Source organism: Hemiscyllium ocellatum, chromosome 15, assembly GCF_020745735.1.
Source record: "Hemiscyllium ocellatum isolate sHemOce1 chromosome 15, sHemOce1.pat.X.cur, whole genome shotgun sequence".
Lineage (NCBI taxonomy): Eukaryota > Metazoa > Chordata > Chondrichthyes > Orectolobiformes > Hemiscylliidae > Hemiscyllium > Hemiscyllium ocellatum.
Window position 1 is genome coordinate 24,828,562 of NC_083415.1, and position 16,273 is coordinate 24,844,834.

Here is a 16,273-nt window from a genome sequence, read left to right on the forward strand (position 1 = left end):
CTGTCTACTACCACCCTTTGTCTTCTATGACCTAACTAATTCTGTAACCAGCCACTTTTCCCTGTATTCCATGCCTCCTTACTTTGCGAATGAACCGACCTTGGGTAAAGTTCTCAAGTGCTTTGCTAAAATCCATATACACCACATCCACTGCTCTACGTTCATCAATGTGTTTTGTCACATTCTCAAAGAATTCAATAAGGTTTGTGTGGCATGATCTGCCCCTCACAAAGCCATGCTGACTATCTCTAATCAAACTATGCTTTTCCAAATAATCATAAATCTTGTATCTCAGAATCCTTTCCAATAATTTGCCTCCCACCAACATAAGACTGACTGGCCTGCAATTCCCATGGTTATCCCTATTCCCTTTCTTGAACAAGGGAATAACATTTGCCATCATCTGGTACTACTCCAGTGGACAGGTGAGGACACAAAAATCATTGTGAAAGGCACAGCAATCTTTTTCCTCATTTTCCGTAATATCCTTCAGTACATCCCATCTGGCCCAGGGGATTTATCTATCCTCACGTTTTTCAAAATTTACAGCACATCTTCCTTCTTATCATCAACCTGTTTGAGCAGACAACCTGTTTCACATTGTCCTCACAACCAATAAAGTCCCCCTCACTAGTGAATAAGAAGCAAAGTATTCATTGAGTTTTTATTAATGGGATGATTTTTAATGTAAAAATAGTGAAAGGTTAACCACATTAATTTACAACCTGTAAAGAATATGGTAGATGCTTCTACAAGGGGCAATGCAGAGTTGGCCCTAATTCTGGCAAGTGAGGCTTGACAGATGTTCAAGGTGACATTTTAGCGATAGCAACCACAAAATGATACATTTTAAGCTTTAATGAAAAAGGAAAAAAGATGGTCTTAAAATAAGGCTTTGAAAGGGATAAGGCAAACTTTATTAAAATAAGGCAGAATCTGGCCAAAAGACTCGGTAGAGCCAAAGTAGACTGGGCACAGTTACTTGAGAGTGAATCTACATTAGAACAGCAGGGAGCTGTTGAACAAGGTACTGGGAGGAGTACAGGTCCAAAGTGTTCACTTTAGGGTGAAATAAAGGAGCATCCAGCCCAGGGAACCCTGCATTTCTGGGGTTATTCAGGATTGGATAAAAAGGAAAATGGAAATGTAGAACTTGCGCAAAGAGAGCAAAACAAATAATGCCCGAGAGGATAAGAGAAAGGGGTGAGCAATTAGAGAGCAAAGACAGGGCATGAAAAAAGGTTGGTGGACAACTTGGATAATCCCAAGTTATTTTATAAGGACGTCAAGGCATAGAAAATAACCAGTGAAAGAGTAGCACCTATTAGGATCCAAGGGGGTAATCTGTGTGTGAAGCCAGCGGACATTGGTAGAGTGTTAAATTAGTACTACACATCTAGCTTTACTTGAAAGAAAGGGGATCCAAATACAGAATTTGCGAAGATGTACCTGTACTGTGAATTCTCGAGCAGTTTGGTATCAGAAGCGAGGAGGTATTGGGGGTTTTGACAGATTTAAAAGTGGACAAATCTAGATGAGTTGTATCCCAAGCTACTGTGGAGGCTGGGAAGGAGTTTTTTTTTGCCATACATACGTATACATTCCATTTCTTCACATACAGAGATCAGAATTAATCATTTGTATATACAGATCTATACATTTACTATACATATATTTAACTGAGGCGTCAGCGGAGCCCACTTACTGAGTGGGCCCCCTGTTCTTTGGCAGGCAGACGTTACACAGTGGTCTTTCCCCACCGTGCCTTGGCGACAGCTGCCCCAAGCTTCAGTGTATCCCTCAACACGTAGTCCTGGACTTTGGAATGTGCCAGTCCGCAACACTCAGTAGTGGTCAGCTCCTTCAGCTGGAAGATCAACAGGTTTCGGACCGCCCAGAGAGCGTCTTTCACCAAGTTGATGATCCTCCAGACACAGTTGGTGTTCGTCTCGGTGTGCGTCCCGGGGAACAGGCCGTAGAGCACGGAGTCCCGCGTCACGGAGCTGCTCGGGACGAACCTCGACAAACACCACTGCATTCCTCTCCAGACTTCCTTTATATAGGCACATTCCAGAAGGAGGTGTGTGACAGTCTCGTCCCCCCTGCAACCGCTTCAAGGGCAGCGTGCTGTGTGGCAGAGAGTCCGGGCGTGCATAAAGGATCTTACAGGCAGAGCCCTTCTCACCACCAGCCAAGCCATGTCTTGATGCTTGTTGGAAAGTTCTGACAGTGAGGCATTCTGCCAAATAGCTTTGACAGTCTGCTCAGTGGACCGCTCGATAGGATCCGCCCTCTCTTTTTCCCAAAGGGTATCAAGGACACTACGTGCTGACCACTTCCTGATGGATTGTGGTCAAAGGTGTTTCTCTTCATAAATTTCTCCACGAAGGATGGGTGATACGGAACGGTTCAACTACTCATAGCGTTCCACAGCAGCAAGGCCAGGCCCATCCTTCGCAACACCGGGGACAGGTAGAACCTCAGTATGTAGTGACACTTGGTGTTTGTGTACCGGGGATCCATGCACAGCTTGATGCAGCCACACACAAAGGTGGCCATCAGGGTGAGGGTGGCATTGGGTGTGTTTTTTTTTCCCCGTTGCCCAGATCTTTATACATTGAGTCCCTTTGAACCCAGTCCATCTTTGATCTCCATATAAACTGGAAGATGGGCCCAGGTGACTGCAACAACACAGGTTCTGGGAATAGGCCAGACCTGTGCAACGTAAAACAGCAATGACAGTGCCTCACACCCGATGACCAGGTTTTTTCCCGTGATGGAGAGCAACCGTAGCTTCCATCTGCCCAGTTTCTGCCTCACTTTGCTGATACGCTCCTCCCAAGACTTGGCGCACACCCCTGCCCCTCTGAACCAAATATGAAAGGAAATTACTGTGGCCTTGACTCAAATGTTTGTCATTTCTGGCCTTAAGGGAGGAACTGGAGGACAGCTAATGTAGTTCCAGTTCACAAGAAGGGTGTTAGAGAGTGTCAGTGGGCAGGAAACTGTTGGAGAAAATAGCGAGCGAGAAAGACATGGTTTGATGGGGGATAGTCAGCATTGCTTTGTCAAAGGGAGGTCATACCTAATAAATCTGGTGGAACTTTTTTGAGGTGCTAATCAAATATGTAGATGAGGGTAGAGCAGTTGATGATGTAGTTTATATAGATTTCAGAAAGGCCTTTGTCAAAGTGCCACATGGGATGCAGGATAACTTAGCAACTTGACTTAGTGACAACAGACAGAAGGTGGCAGTTGAAGACTAGTGTGTGACTGGAGGCTGGGGAAGGGGGAGGGCACAGAGTTGATGATAAGTAACTTTGTGGATATACAAAGATTGGCTGGATGGTTAACAGTAAGGCGAAAGGTGTTAGTTACAGGAAGATTATAAATGGATTGGTCAGATGGGGTTTAACCCTAATAAAAATGTGGAGCTGATGCACTTTGGAAGAAGGAGCAAGACCAGGGAATTCTCGATGAATGGCAAGACAGCAGGAAGCTCAGAGGAATTGAGGAATCTTGGAGTGTTTGTCCACAAATCCTTGAAGGTGGCAGCACAGGTTAATAGAGTGGTTAAGAAAGCAGACCGGACACTTAACCGTTATCAGTCAGTCTAGATGATAAGAGCAGAACGGTCATGTTGGATCTGTACAGAGTTTTGGTTAGGCCACAGCTGGAAGACTGTGTGCAGTTCTGCTTGTCCACTACAGGAAGGATGCGATTGCACCAGAAAGGGTGCAAAGGAGATTCATCAGGAGCATTGGTAATGGAGCCTAGTATGGAGCATTACAGCTATGATGAGAGGCTGGATAAAATCAAATTGTTTTCTTTGGAGCAGAGAAGATTGAAGGGGGACCTGATAGAGATACATCAGACTGTGGAGTCAGGACTGGGTGAAGAGAAAGCACTGATACCCTTAGTCAAAGGATCAGTATCAAGGGGGCATAATTTTAAAGTGAAAGGAAAGAGATTTAATGGGAATTTAAAGGAAATGTTTTTCACCCAGAGGATGAGGGTGGGGAGTGGGAGGAGGTTTTGAATGCCCTACCTCAACATGTAAAAAAGAAAGTACTTGGATGAAAGCTTGAATTGTCATAGCATTCAGAGTTACAGGCATAGTGTGAGGAAGGGGGACTATTGTAGGTTATACTGTAAATTTGGCAGTAAAGATGTAATGAGCCAGTGGGCCTCTACAAATTTCTCCTATGAATGTTATGTCAACTCTGATCAAAAGCAGAACCTGCAGTCCACCACCATCAAACGGTGCCACCTTCTGACCACAAAAAAGCAGCACACTAGTAAAACATGTCCAGATCCAACAGTACTTAAGTTCTCTCTTGACATTTTTTTCTCCCCTTCTTCCCTGGAATTGTGATTTCTGCTTGACCACAGTTCCTCAGTTGCTGGCCCTTTGCGACTGCACTATTTGTCACATGTACAGCTGGAGCACGCATGTTAGCAGGATATTTCTTTCAGGTGGTGTGGGGTCACTGACTGGATTGTCATTAAGAGTGGAAACTGTGATTGACTTCCAGCAGTACCCTTATTGCTAAATTTATTTAAACCCTGGATCATGAATGGTAATCATTTTGCTCCGAAGATGTCCACTAGGTGAGCTTGATCAACACAGGGTTAAACCTGTGATCTCTGTTATGTGCAACTCAAATCACATGAATTAAGAGTAAGCATAAACAGATGAGTGAAACGCATCTCAGAGATGTAACATTTCCTGAACTAAAAACTAGGTGACGCTGTTGCTTAACACAATGAATTTTTTTTCCTCAGGAACTGAATATACTTGGCACTACTGACTTCAACACCGTCCATTATCCATAGATTCGAACAAACAAAATAAGCAAATCTGTGAGCAGGCCTTTTGCAGCATTGTTCTTGGTAAATTGTTAGTCCAAATCCTCCATATGTCAAAGGTCAGAGTAATTTGCACAAGTTCACAATCTTAGAGTGTGAAGTGCCTCTGACTTGGCTCTTGTCTGATGGTCAGTTGGCAGTTATGTGTCGATGCAGAAATTAAATACCACACGCTGTAGCGGATGTTGCTTTAAATCTACATGCAAGGCAGCATATTTCTTTTACAACATATCTTAAGGCAGAGCTGATAGAGCAGACATGTTTTCTTCAGTACATAAAGCGAAGCACAAGACCGAGTCTGAGGATCCACAAGCACAGCTGTCTTAAGAAAAGTGAAACAAGGCAACCAGTTGTTCTATCCAGCATAATATAGTGTGTAACTGGAGGCAATATTGGAAGATATTTAATGATCCCGCTGGATTTACAAAATGGGCAGTCAACAGTTATCTTCTATTAACTTTTTAAGCACTGAAAATGCTAAAAATGACACTCAGTATTTTAAATTATTTTGAGTGCTTGCCATTAAGACACATTATGTACACCACCAGTCTTCCTCTGGAAGTATTTGTTTATTCACATCCTTTCTTGGATTTGGGCCAAAGTAATCAGAACTTAAAGCAGTTGCGTCATGTATGTTTGACATTACAGCCTACTTGAGCTAAGCTCTGACTCTTGGTTATTCCTAAATATCATCAGAAGTATCACAACCCTTCACTTCCTTGATAACTAATGTGGTGCCACTGTTTAAGAAGGGTGGTAAGGACAAGCCAGGAAACTATAGACCAGTGAGCCTAACGTCAGTGGTGGACATCCTGAGGGACAGGATGTACATGCCATTGGAAAGGCAAGGACTGATTAGGGATAGTCAACATGGCTTTGTGCATGGGAAATCATGTCTCACAAACTTGATTTTGTTTTCTGAAGAAGTAACAAAGAGGATTGATGAGGGCAGAGCAGTAGATGTTATCTATATGGACTTCAGTAAAGTGTTCACAAGGTTCCCCATGGGAGACTGGTTAGCAAGGTTAGATCTCATGGAATACAGGGAGAACTAGCCAGTTAGATACAGAACTGGCTCAAAGGTAGAAGAGACAGGGTGGTGATGGAGGGTTGTTTTTCAGACTGGAGGCCTGTGACCAGTGGAGTGCCACAAGGATCGGTGCTTGGTCCTCTACTTTTTGTCATTTACATAAATGATTTGGATGCAAGCATAAGAGGTACAGTTAGTAAGTTTGCAGATGACACCAAAATTGGAGATGTAGTGGACAGTAAAGAAGGTTACCTCAGATTATAACAGGATCTTGACCAGATGGACCAATGGGCTGAGAAGTGGCAGATGGAGTTTAATTCAGATAAATGTGAGGCACTGCATTTTGGGAAAGCAAATCCTAGCAGGACTTATACACTTAATTGTGAGGTCCTAGAGAGTGTTGCTGAACAATGAGACCTTGGAGTGCAGCTTCATAGCTCCTTGAAAATGGAGTTGTAGGTAGACAGGATAGTGAAGAAGGCATTTGATATGCTTTCTTTTATTGGTCAGAGTATTGAGTACAGGAGTTGGGATATGTTGTTGCGGCTGTACAGGACATTGGTTAGGCCACTGTTGGAATATTGCATGCAATTCTGGTCTCCTTCCTATCGGAAAGATGTTGTGAAACTTGAAAGGGTTCAGAAAAGATTTACAAGGATGTTGCCAGGGTTGGAGGATTTGAGTTATGGAGAGAGGCTGAACAGGCTGGGGCTGTTTTCCCTGGAGTGTCGGAGGTTAGAACATAGAACATAGAAAAGTACAGCACAGAATAGGCCCTTTGGCCCACGATGTTGTACCGAAATTTAATCCTAATGTAAAATATAATGACAACCTACGCACTCCTCAACTCACTGCTGTCCATATGCGTGTCCAAAAGTCGCTTAAATGTCCCCAATGACTTTGCTTCCACCACCACCACTGATAATGCATTCCATGCATTCACAACTCTCTGCATAAAGAACCTACTTCTGACGTCTCCTTTATACCTTCCTCCTAATATCCTCAAACTATGACTTCTCGCACCAGTCAATCCTGCCCTGAGGAAAAGTCTCTGGCTATTGACTCTATCTATTCCTCTCATTATTTTGTATACCTCTATCAGGTCTCCTGTCTTCCTCCTTCTCTCCAGAGAGAAAAGTCCGAGCCTATTCAACCTTTCTTCATAAGACAAGCCCTCCAGTCCAGGCAGCATCCTGGTAAACCTTCTTTGCCCCCTCTCCAAAGCCTCTGTATCTTTCCTATGGTAGGGTGACCAGAACTGGACACAATATTCCAAGTTTGGCCTCACCAGGGACTTGTAGAGCTGCAGCAAAACCTCACAGCTCTTAAACTCTATACCTCTGTTGATGAAAGCCAAAACACCTTGTACTTTGTTAACAACCCTATCCACTTGGGTGGCAACTTTGAGGGATTTATATACTTGCACACCCAGATCCCTCTGTTCCTTCACACTGTCAAGAATCCTGTCTTTAATCCTATATTCAGCATTCAAGTTCCACCTTCCAAAATGCATCACTTCGCATTTATCCAGGTTAAACTCCATCTGCCATTTCTCAGCCCAGCTCTGCATCCTGTCTATGTTACACTGCAGCCTGCAGTAGCCCTCTATACTATTGACGACACCTCCAACCTTTGTGTCATCTGCAAATTTACTAACCCACCCCTCAACCTCCTCATCCAAGTAATTTATAAAAACTACAAAGAGCAGAGGCCCAAGAACAGATGCCCTGTGGGATCCCACTCAACACTGTCCTCCAGGCAGAATACTTTCCATCTACAACCATTCTCTGCCTTCTGTCATCCAGCCAATTCTGAATCCAGATAGCCAAATCTCCCTGTATCCCATACTTCCTGACTTTATGAATGAGCCTACCATGGGGAACCCTATCAAATGCCTTTGCTGAAGTCCATATACACTACATCCACTGCTCAACCATCGTCGACCTGTCTTGACACCCCCTCAAAGAACTCACTAAGATTTGTGAGGCATGACCTGCCCCTCACACAGCCATGCTGACTGCCTTTAATCACACTACACCTTGCCAAATAGTCATAAATCCTATCCCTCAGAATTCTTTCCAAAGCTTTGCTGACCACAGACATAAGACTGACTGGTCTGTAATTGCCAGCAATTTCCCTATTACCCTTCTTGAAAAGAGGAACAACATTGGCCTCCTTCCAATCCTCTGGTACAACTCCCGTGGAGAGTGAGGACGCAAATATCCTTACCAGTGGCTGAGCAACCTCCTTTCTCGCTTTCTGGAGCAGACTCGGATAATTCTGGTCTGGCTTTGGGGACTTTATCAATGTTAATGTTTTCCAAAATTTCTAGCACATCAACTTCATCAATCTTGATCTGGTCAAGATTGTATTCCAGTTCCTCTAAGTTTTCATTTACAACAAGTTCCCTTTCCTTGGTGAAAATCAAAGCAAAAAACTCATTTAGGGCTTCCTCTATCTGTTCAGACTCCATGCACAAGTTCTCTCCACTATCCCTGATTGACCCTACCTTCTCCCTGATCATTCTCTTATTCCTCACGTATGAGTAAAACACCTTTTGGGTTCTCCCTCATCCTTCCTGCCAAGCCTTATTCGTACCCCCTCCTGGCTCTCCTCCATCCATTTCTGAGCTCCTTTCTAGCAAGCCCGTAATCCTCTAAAGCTGTGCTAAATCCTTGCTTTCTCCAACTTACATAAGCTGCCTTTTTCCTTTTTGACGAGAAATTCCTCTGTTCTCATCATCCAAGGTTCCTTAATCTTACCACTTCTTACCTGCCTCAGAGGAACAAATTTGTGCATCACTCGCAACAACTGCTCCTTAAATAGTCTCCACATGCCCTTTCTGTGGAACAATTGCTCCCAGTCTATACTTCCCAACTCCTGTCTGATAGCATCATAATTTCCTTTTCCCCAATTGAACATCTTCCCCCAGTAACTGCTCCTTTCACTTTCCAAGGCTATGCTAAATGTGAGGTAGTTGTGATCACTGTCACCAAAGTGCTTGTGAGATCTGACACCTGTCCTGGTTCGTTGCCGAGCACCAAATTCAAAATGGCCTCTCCACTTGTCTGTCAACACACTGAGTAAGGAAACCCTCCTGAACGCACCTGACAAAAGTGGCTTCATCCAAACCATCTGCACTTAGGAGGTTCCAGTCGATATTGAGAAAGTTGAAATCACCCATAAAAACAATCCTGCTACTTTTGCATCGATCCAGAATCTGCCTGCCTATGAGATCTTCAATCTCTCTCCTGCTATTAGGTGGTCTGTAAAAAAACCCCAATGCAGTGGCTGTTCCCTTGCTGTTCCTAACTTCCACCCATACTGACTCAGTAGACAAACTTCCTCAACAACCTTCGTTTCTGTAGCTGTGATGCACTCTCTGATTAGCAATGCTACACCCCCTCCTCTTTTTCCACCCTCCCTGTTCTTTTTAAACGTTCTAAACCCTGGAACATCAAGCAACCATTCCTGCCCCAGTGAATCCGTTATGGCCACAACAGGTTGAGGGGTGACCTTATAAGGTTTACAAAAATCATGATGGGCATGGATGGGATAAATAGACAAAGTCTTTTCCCTGGGATGGGGCAGTCCAGAACTAGAGGGCATAGGCTTATGGTGAGAGGGGAAAGATATAAAAGAGACCTAAGGGGCAACTTTTTCACGCAGAGGGTGGTATGTGTATGGAATGAGCTGCCAGAGGAAGTGGTGGAGGCTGGTACAATTGCAACATTTAAAAGGCATTTGGATGGATATATAAATAGAAAGGGTTTGGAGGATGCAGGTGCTGGCAGGTGGGATTAGATTGGGTTGGGATATCTGGACGGCATGGACAAGTTGGACTGAAGGGTCTGTATCTATGCTGTACATCTCTATGACTCTGAAGGGAAAATTAGTAAAGGTCTCCCTAACACTCTTGCACTAACATTTTAAGAGGTTACTCTGCAATTCTAAGGTTAGAAGCCATACAGGGTACTTGAGTTGGGAAAATAAGATTGACCTGATTCATGTTTGGGTGGGGCTGGTATTAAAAGTGTTGGTCTGCCAGCGAATTACTTGTAAAGGGAGACGGAAGAAAAGGATAGAGATTTGAAGAATTGTTATCATACTTGTGGAAACAAGGAGTAATACTTTCATGTCAAAGAAATCTCAGGGGGAAATCAGTCATATTTTAATTTGTCATAGAGTAAATTGAACAGAATATTCAATATTTTAAAGTTTGTTTTAAGATGATTATGTTCAGAAATGTCTTTGAGTTGCCTGCAGTTATATATTGTACTATCACAAAGTGATGTGTGTTGTCACTGAGCTGTCAGACTGTTTCATACCCAAGGGTGATTAGGTGTCTACAATCTCATATCTGCAATCCATTTGCATACCATCTAGCCAGTCCTGATATTAAGCAAAATAATGTGAAGTTACTCTACCCAATATTCATACTGTACAACCTGGAACTGAGAGGTACCTTGTGTGTAATGTGGGAACTAATGTGTTACTGTGTTGAATCCAAGCCAGTTTTAAATCTATGCACATTTTGTTACAGGTGATGGAGGAAACGATGTCAGTATGATCCAGGCTGCTGACTGTGGAGTAGGGATTGAAGGCAAGGTAAGGGTGTTGGCATTTGTAAACTTATTGGTATGTTTAGTTTTCATAGATTTAAGCTGTTAAGTTGATGTTTTACAGCAGTTACACTGGTTGAACTAACTCAAATTAACCAATTTGCAATGTCCAGCTGTGAATGAGGTACAACACGTGAGTTAGATTCATGGGAGCATTTATTCAGACATGTGCGATGGTCAAATATATGATATGGACCCACTTCATTTGCAGTTCTGGATTAAGCCAGGGTCCACATTGCATGATTTCTGACAATGCTTCTGCAGCACTTTATATCAAATTGTGACTGATTCTGTATACATATTGCATAATTTTCTAATTATGTATTAAATTATGCGTCACACACAATGTTTTGCGAGGTTTGAACTTGCTAGGGTGCTATTTAAAAAAGCAGGTGATTTTAAATAATTGATAGTCAAAGAATAGTGAAATTTAACATGGAGTTGCTCCATTAAAACTCTTTGAATTTCAACTGGTGGTGTCTGCTTTCAATGTCACAGGTCTTGCGCAGCTGGCTGATTCTCTGCTTTCGTGAATCTCCGGAAATTTACCTTTATATTGCAGCTAGGATTTCAGGGAGTGTTGCAAGAATGAGCGCGATATTCTGTATATTTTGGGAGCACCTCACTGTTATAATTTAGGTCACATCAGAAAATTCAACTGATTCCAAGCTTTCCATAATCAGGAAATGAGAAAGATGAATCAGGGCTGCAAATCTGCCTGTGTCAGCCTTGTAAAATAAGGCTTAGTGCAATTTATAGTTTTAAAAACACATTTTCAAGGTTTTGATTTGAATTGTGTGGTGCTCCTATGTTATAGGTTTCAAAAAAAAATAGGTTTCTGAGGAAGAAGCTAAGCATTTTCAAAGCAAATGGTCACAGTCCACAGACAGTGTGGGGTCACAAGAAACAGGTATTAAGTGATGAGTAGTAGCCCCCAAGGCCACTTTCAAGGAGAGAAGGTGATGGGTAATTTTTAATTGGCAGACGTGCGCAAGCAAAAGCATGTTCCATCAGAAATCTGAGGAAAACTCAAAGCAATAATGTTTGGAAACTCATTCGGTATATATTCTGATGGTATCAAAGATCTGTGAAAATCAACCAAAAATAGGTTTTAAACTAAAACTGTTCAGATCAAATGATTTTCACAAATTTCTTGTTTCCGTTAACAAATACGAAACTGTATTATAAAACAATGGAATTCATAAATTATATTGGCTGCTGTTTAATTAATTTAGTTGGAAGCACTAGCTTTTGGAGCGCTGCTCCTTCATCAGGTTGTTGTGGAGTACATAATTGTTAGACACAGAATTTATAGCAAAAGTTTACAGTGTGATGTAACTGAAATTATACATTGAAAAATATTTAATTGTTGTTGAGTCTCTCATCTGTGAGGATGACCGTGATAGTTTCACTTCTTTCATATGTAAATCACAAAACTTTTTTAAAAAAGTTACATTTTCAGGTTAACTTTAACAATTGGTATCAACTCAGGTAATGTGTTGAAGGTGTTCGCCCCCAGTGCTGTTGACTGAGCCATAATGTTTAGCTTGATTCTCATCTAAAAAATGAGTTAACAGAGTTTTACATGGATTCATGCAGTTTTTGAGCAAAGTACAATCTAACTCTGCAAGTACAAATTCACCCCACAAACGTGTGTATGTGTGTGCACGCACACGCACAGACCCATACACACACTCTCACTCCCATACACTTACGCACACATACACGCACACAAACACTCACTCCAACAGACACGCACTTCCACACTCTCACGTGCACCCTCTCACAGACTTAGACTCCTTTATACACACACATACACACTGTCTCACAGACACTCAGAACCCCCCAACCCAGACGCACACACACACACACGCACACACAAACCCACATGCACACATATACACGTATATTTGTGCTTGCAGAGTACTTTGTACTTTGCTCAACAACTGCATGAATCCATGTAAGACTATGTTAACTAATTTTTTATAATCCGTATAAACATCATGGCACAGACAACAGCACACAGGGGTGAACATCTTCAACACATTATCTGGGTTGACACCAATTGTTATAGTTAACCTGAGAATGTAACTTTTTAAACAAGTTTTGTGATTTACATATGAAAGAAGTGAAATTATCGTGGTCATTCGCACAGATGAGAGACTTAACAAACAATCAAGGTATTTTAAAATGTATAATTTCAGTTACATCACACTGTAAACTTATGCCAAAAATTCTGTGTATTACAATTGCGTACTCCACAACCACCTGATGAAAGAGCGGCACCCCAAAAGCTAGTGCTTCCAAATAAACCTGTTGGACTATAACCTCGTGTTGTGATTTTTAACTGAAAATTTGACATTGCTATCTTTGTTTGCATCCCAACTTGTAAGTATGCTTTTCAGAAACTATGTTTTTGAGGTAAACCCACACTGCTGGGCAAAGTCATGAGTTTTGTTTCAACTTCTCTAGGAAGGAAAGCAAGCATCTTTGGCATCCGATTTCTCTATAACTCAGTTCAAACACCTTGGTAGATTACTGATGGTTCACGGACGCAACAGCTACAAGAGGTCAGCAGCTCTTAGCCAGTTTGTAATCCACAGGAGCCTGTGTATTAGTACCATGCAGGTAAGCAAACCACTATTCCCTGAGAAGCAAGTTTTAAAACTTTACAGCATTGCACAGCAACAAAAGACCGCTGGATTGAATTGTGAGCTAGCCGTTTAGTCAGCATCAGGAACCACAAGCAAAATGTCACAACATTTTAAGGGCATCTTTCATGGTGTTTTTCTTTCTGATAAATTTTCTATATTATTTCACAATAAAGGGAGCAATTATGACTATCCTTTCCCTTCAGATGTCCCCCTTTCCCCAACTGCACACCACCACCACCCATCCCAGTTTCCATCTGTTTACACTGAGATATTGCAGGAGGAAGTTAAGCAATGTGGGAGAGTATATAGAAGGGGTAATCTTTCTAAAAACAAGCTTGGAGCTAGGCAAATGTCTTTAATCTATGTACACCAACCATTTTTATCTTTGTTGAAAGAATAACAAAGAAGTGGTTTCCTGCTGGACTAATGAATAACAGCACACTAACTGCACTGTCTAGAAAAGCAGCAGTTCCAATTGTCAGATTGCGCTGACTTAGCTAAATGAGTAAATATAGCAAAACATATAACAGAACTGTGGATGCGGGATAGTATGAAACTTCAGCATCAGAGAGCAGAAGGTCAGAAGGGATAGTAAATATATGATGAAAGTTGGGGTTATGAGAGGTGGTGGAGGCAGAGGGAAGATGAGGGAGGAAAGTTCCGGAGGGAGAAAGTTTTGAGAGGGGCGTGGGTACCTCCGAGTTGTTGGAGCTTGACCTCCTTAATGACTGAAAGGAAAATATAAAGTTTCTGGCCAGTTCTGAAGAAGGGTCACTGTACTCAAAATATTAACTGTTTCCATCTCCATAGATGCTGCAAGACTTGCTGAGTTTCTCCAGAAATTTTTTTATAGCCGTTGTCATGTAATATGCATCAATGCTCCTGAAGTTCAGAGGGGAAAAGATTCAGTCAGAATTATCGCAGCTGTTCAGGATCCTTATTGCATTTTGCTCTCTCGATATTTCTTCAGTTCTTGTTTGTGGAAGCAGATCATTCAGCCCATCAAGTCCACATCGACCCTCCAAAGAGCATCCCACTCAGACCTCCCCATCATCTTAACCCTATGTTTCCCCTGGTCAATCCACCTACTCTGCACATCCTTGGATTGTGGAAGGAAACTGGACCACCTGGTGATAACCCATGCAGATGCTGGATGAACGTGCAAACTCCACACAGACAGTCACTGAAGGTGGAATTGAATTCTGGTCACTGGTAGTGTGAGGCAGCAGTGCTAAATGCTGAGCCACCGTGCCACCATTAAGAATGGAATCTGTCCATCTTAACAGTCCTGACAGCAGGTCTGGAATGCATGCTACTTCTGCTTGGAAATGGAGCTTGAGGTGGCCAACCAATAAGATATGCAGAGGCAAGGGCTCCAGCCAGTCCTGTAGCTAGGATGGGTAGGAAGTCACTGGCCCTGCCATTATCTCATGTGGTCGAAACATCATGCATCACGTTTAAAGGATAGGTGGCCAGGTTCCCTGCCATCCAGCATTGTCATTCTGTCTGCTTGTCATTTTTTGAATATGCATTGAAGTCCCTTGTCGGACCTGTCCACAAGGCATCAACCTGCACCATCCCTTTGCCCTCTCCTCTAACAATCACGACCGTCATTCCATCAGACTTGTTTTTTGGTGACTCCTGAGCCACCCATCATCACTCTTGATCAACTGCCACTCACTGCAGAGTTTCTCCCAGTCAGCTCCACGGCACATTAGAACTGCTGTTCTTCTCCCCCCTCCCCCCACCCCTTCCCCTGGACTGCTATCCATCAGCTTGGACTGTCCCTCAATTAGACTTCACCTTCCCTTCGATGTCCTGTGAGCTAAGAGTTACAATGTGGACCTTCCTTATATAAGCTTTGGTCTACCCACAGTTGTGCAAACATTGTTCATTCCAGTGCAGTGCAGCTTCTCCCCTTTACCCACCCTGCACACGTGCACATGCTTGTGTTGGTTGTCACCTCTCTCTCCTTCAGTCTGTTTGACCAGGTTTGCAGTCAACGCACCCTAGCAAAGCCAGAGTCGATGGGAAACCGTTCCAAACAGTCCTAAATTTGAAAGAAGAAAAGACAACTAATGTACCTTGCAGACTTGGATTGACACTACCTCTGATTCCTATTGCACAGGTGTTAGTCTATTAAAACACCAGGTCACTTTAATTGCTGCTCATCTGAGTTTGTAACTTTTAATGCTCTGAGTAATGTCCTTACGTTTTCTCATAAGGAATGTTTAAATACATCGAGAAGGAAAGAAAAACTCTATTTCCTGATCTATTGTGCAGAGTTGGTTGTATTGTAAAAGGAATATGGTTCCTTTTCTCCAACAAAAATAACATGCACTCAAGTAATAGTATGCTATTAGTAAACAGTTACTGGAATTATGGACATTGACAGGTGACAATGTTCTTTTAAATATTGACAGCAGTGACCTTCTCTTTACATTGTTATCGAGCTGAAGAACAACAAGATGTCCAGTCTCCTCTCCTGCCAGCTTGGAATCCAGTTATTGGGACACAATGAGCTGGTGTATTTCCACTCTCCTTGGGATCAGGCACAAACCTCAATGATTTGGCAGAAGTCAGATGTAGTGAAGTAGAAGATCAGAAGTGATTCCATTACACCACTAGCCCACTAATATTTTCTGTAATAGTCTGTTTCAAAAGTAATTACTAATATGTCCAACTTTGCCAATAAAAACAGTTCCATTTGTTAATTAACTCTGTCTTTCCACAGGCTGTTTTTTCTTCAGTATTTTATTTTGCTTCCATTCCTCTGTATCAAGGTTTCCTTGTTATAGGGTAAGTAGATTGTATCATTTTAGTTATAATGGGTTGTTGCAGCTTCCATACTTATACTACTTGAGGAAAGCTGAATTAGTCTCTGGAGTACAGTAAAAATTAAGTTTGTGAATAATTCATGGACAAAAAAGGCTAATTTATTACCTCCTATTGGCCTCTTAAAAGAAATTCATTAATTTCTTCTTAACCCTTGTGCATTTGAAATGAAAATTGTCAGATGTTCTATCTGTTTCAGAAGTTTTTGAGATTTTTTTTATAATGTGTTGAGTAATATGTAATATAGAATAGAATCCCTAAAT

The 16,273-nt window shown here is 42.2% G+C and overlaps 1 protein-coding gene across 2 annotated transcripts in view; it reads left to right on the forward strand.

Moving 5' to 3' along the window:
* LOC132822908 (probable phospholipid-transporting ATPase IIA) overlaps positions 1 to 16,273 on the forward strand; it is a 177,516-nt gene that overhangs the window by 136,720 nt on the left and 24,523 nt on the right. For both annotated transcript variants that reach the window (XM_060836310.1, XM_060836311.1), the window contains 3 exons: positions 10,443 to 10,507; positions 12,994 to 13,149; positions 15,910 to 15,974. In XM_060836310.1, coding sequence (XP_060692293.1) covers positions 10,443 to 10,507; positions 12,994 to 13,149; positions 15,910 to 15,974 — 286 coding nt within the window. The remainder of the gene's footprint in view (positions 1 to 10,442; positions 10,508 to 12,993; positions 13,150 to 15,909; positions 15,975 to 16,273) is intronic.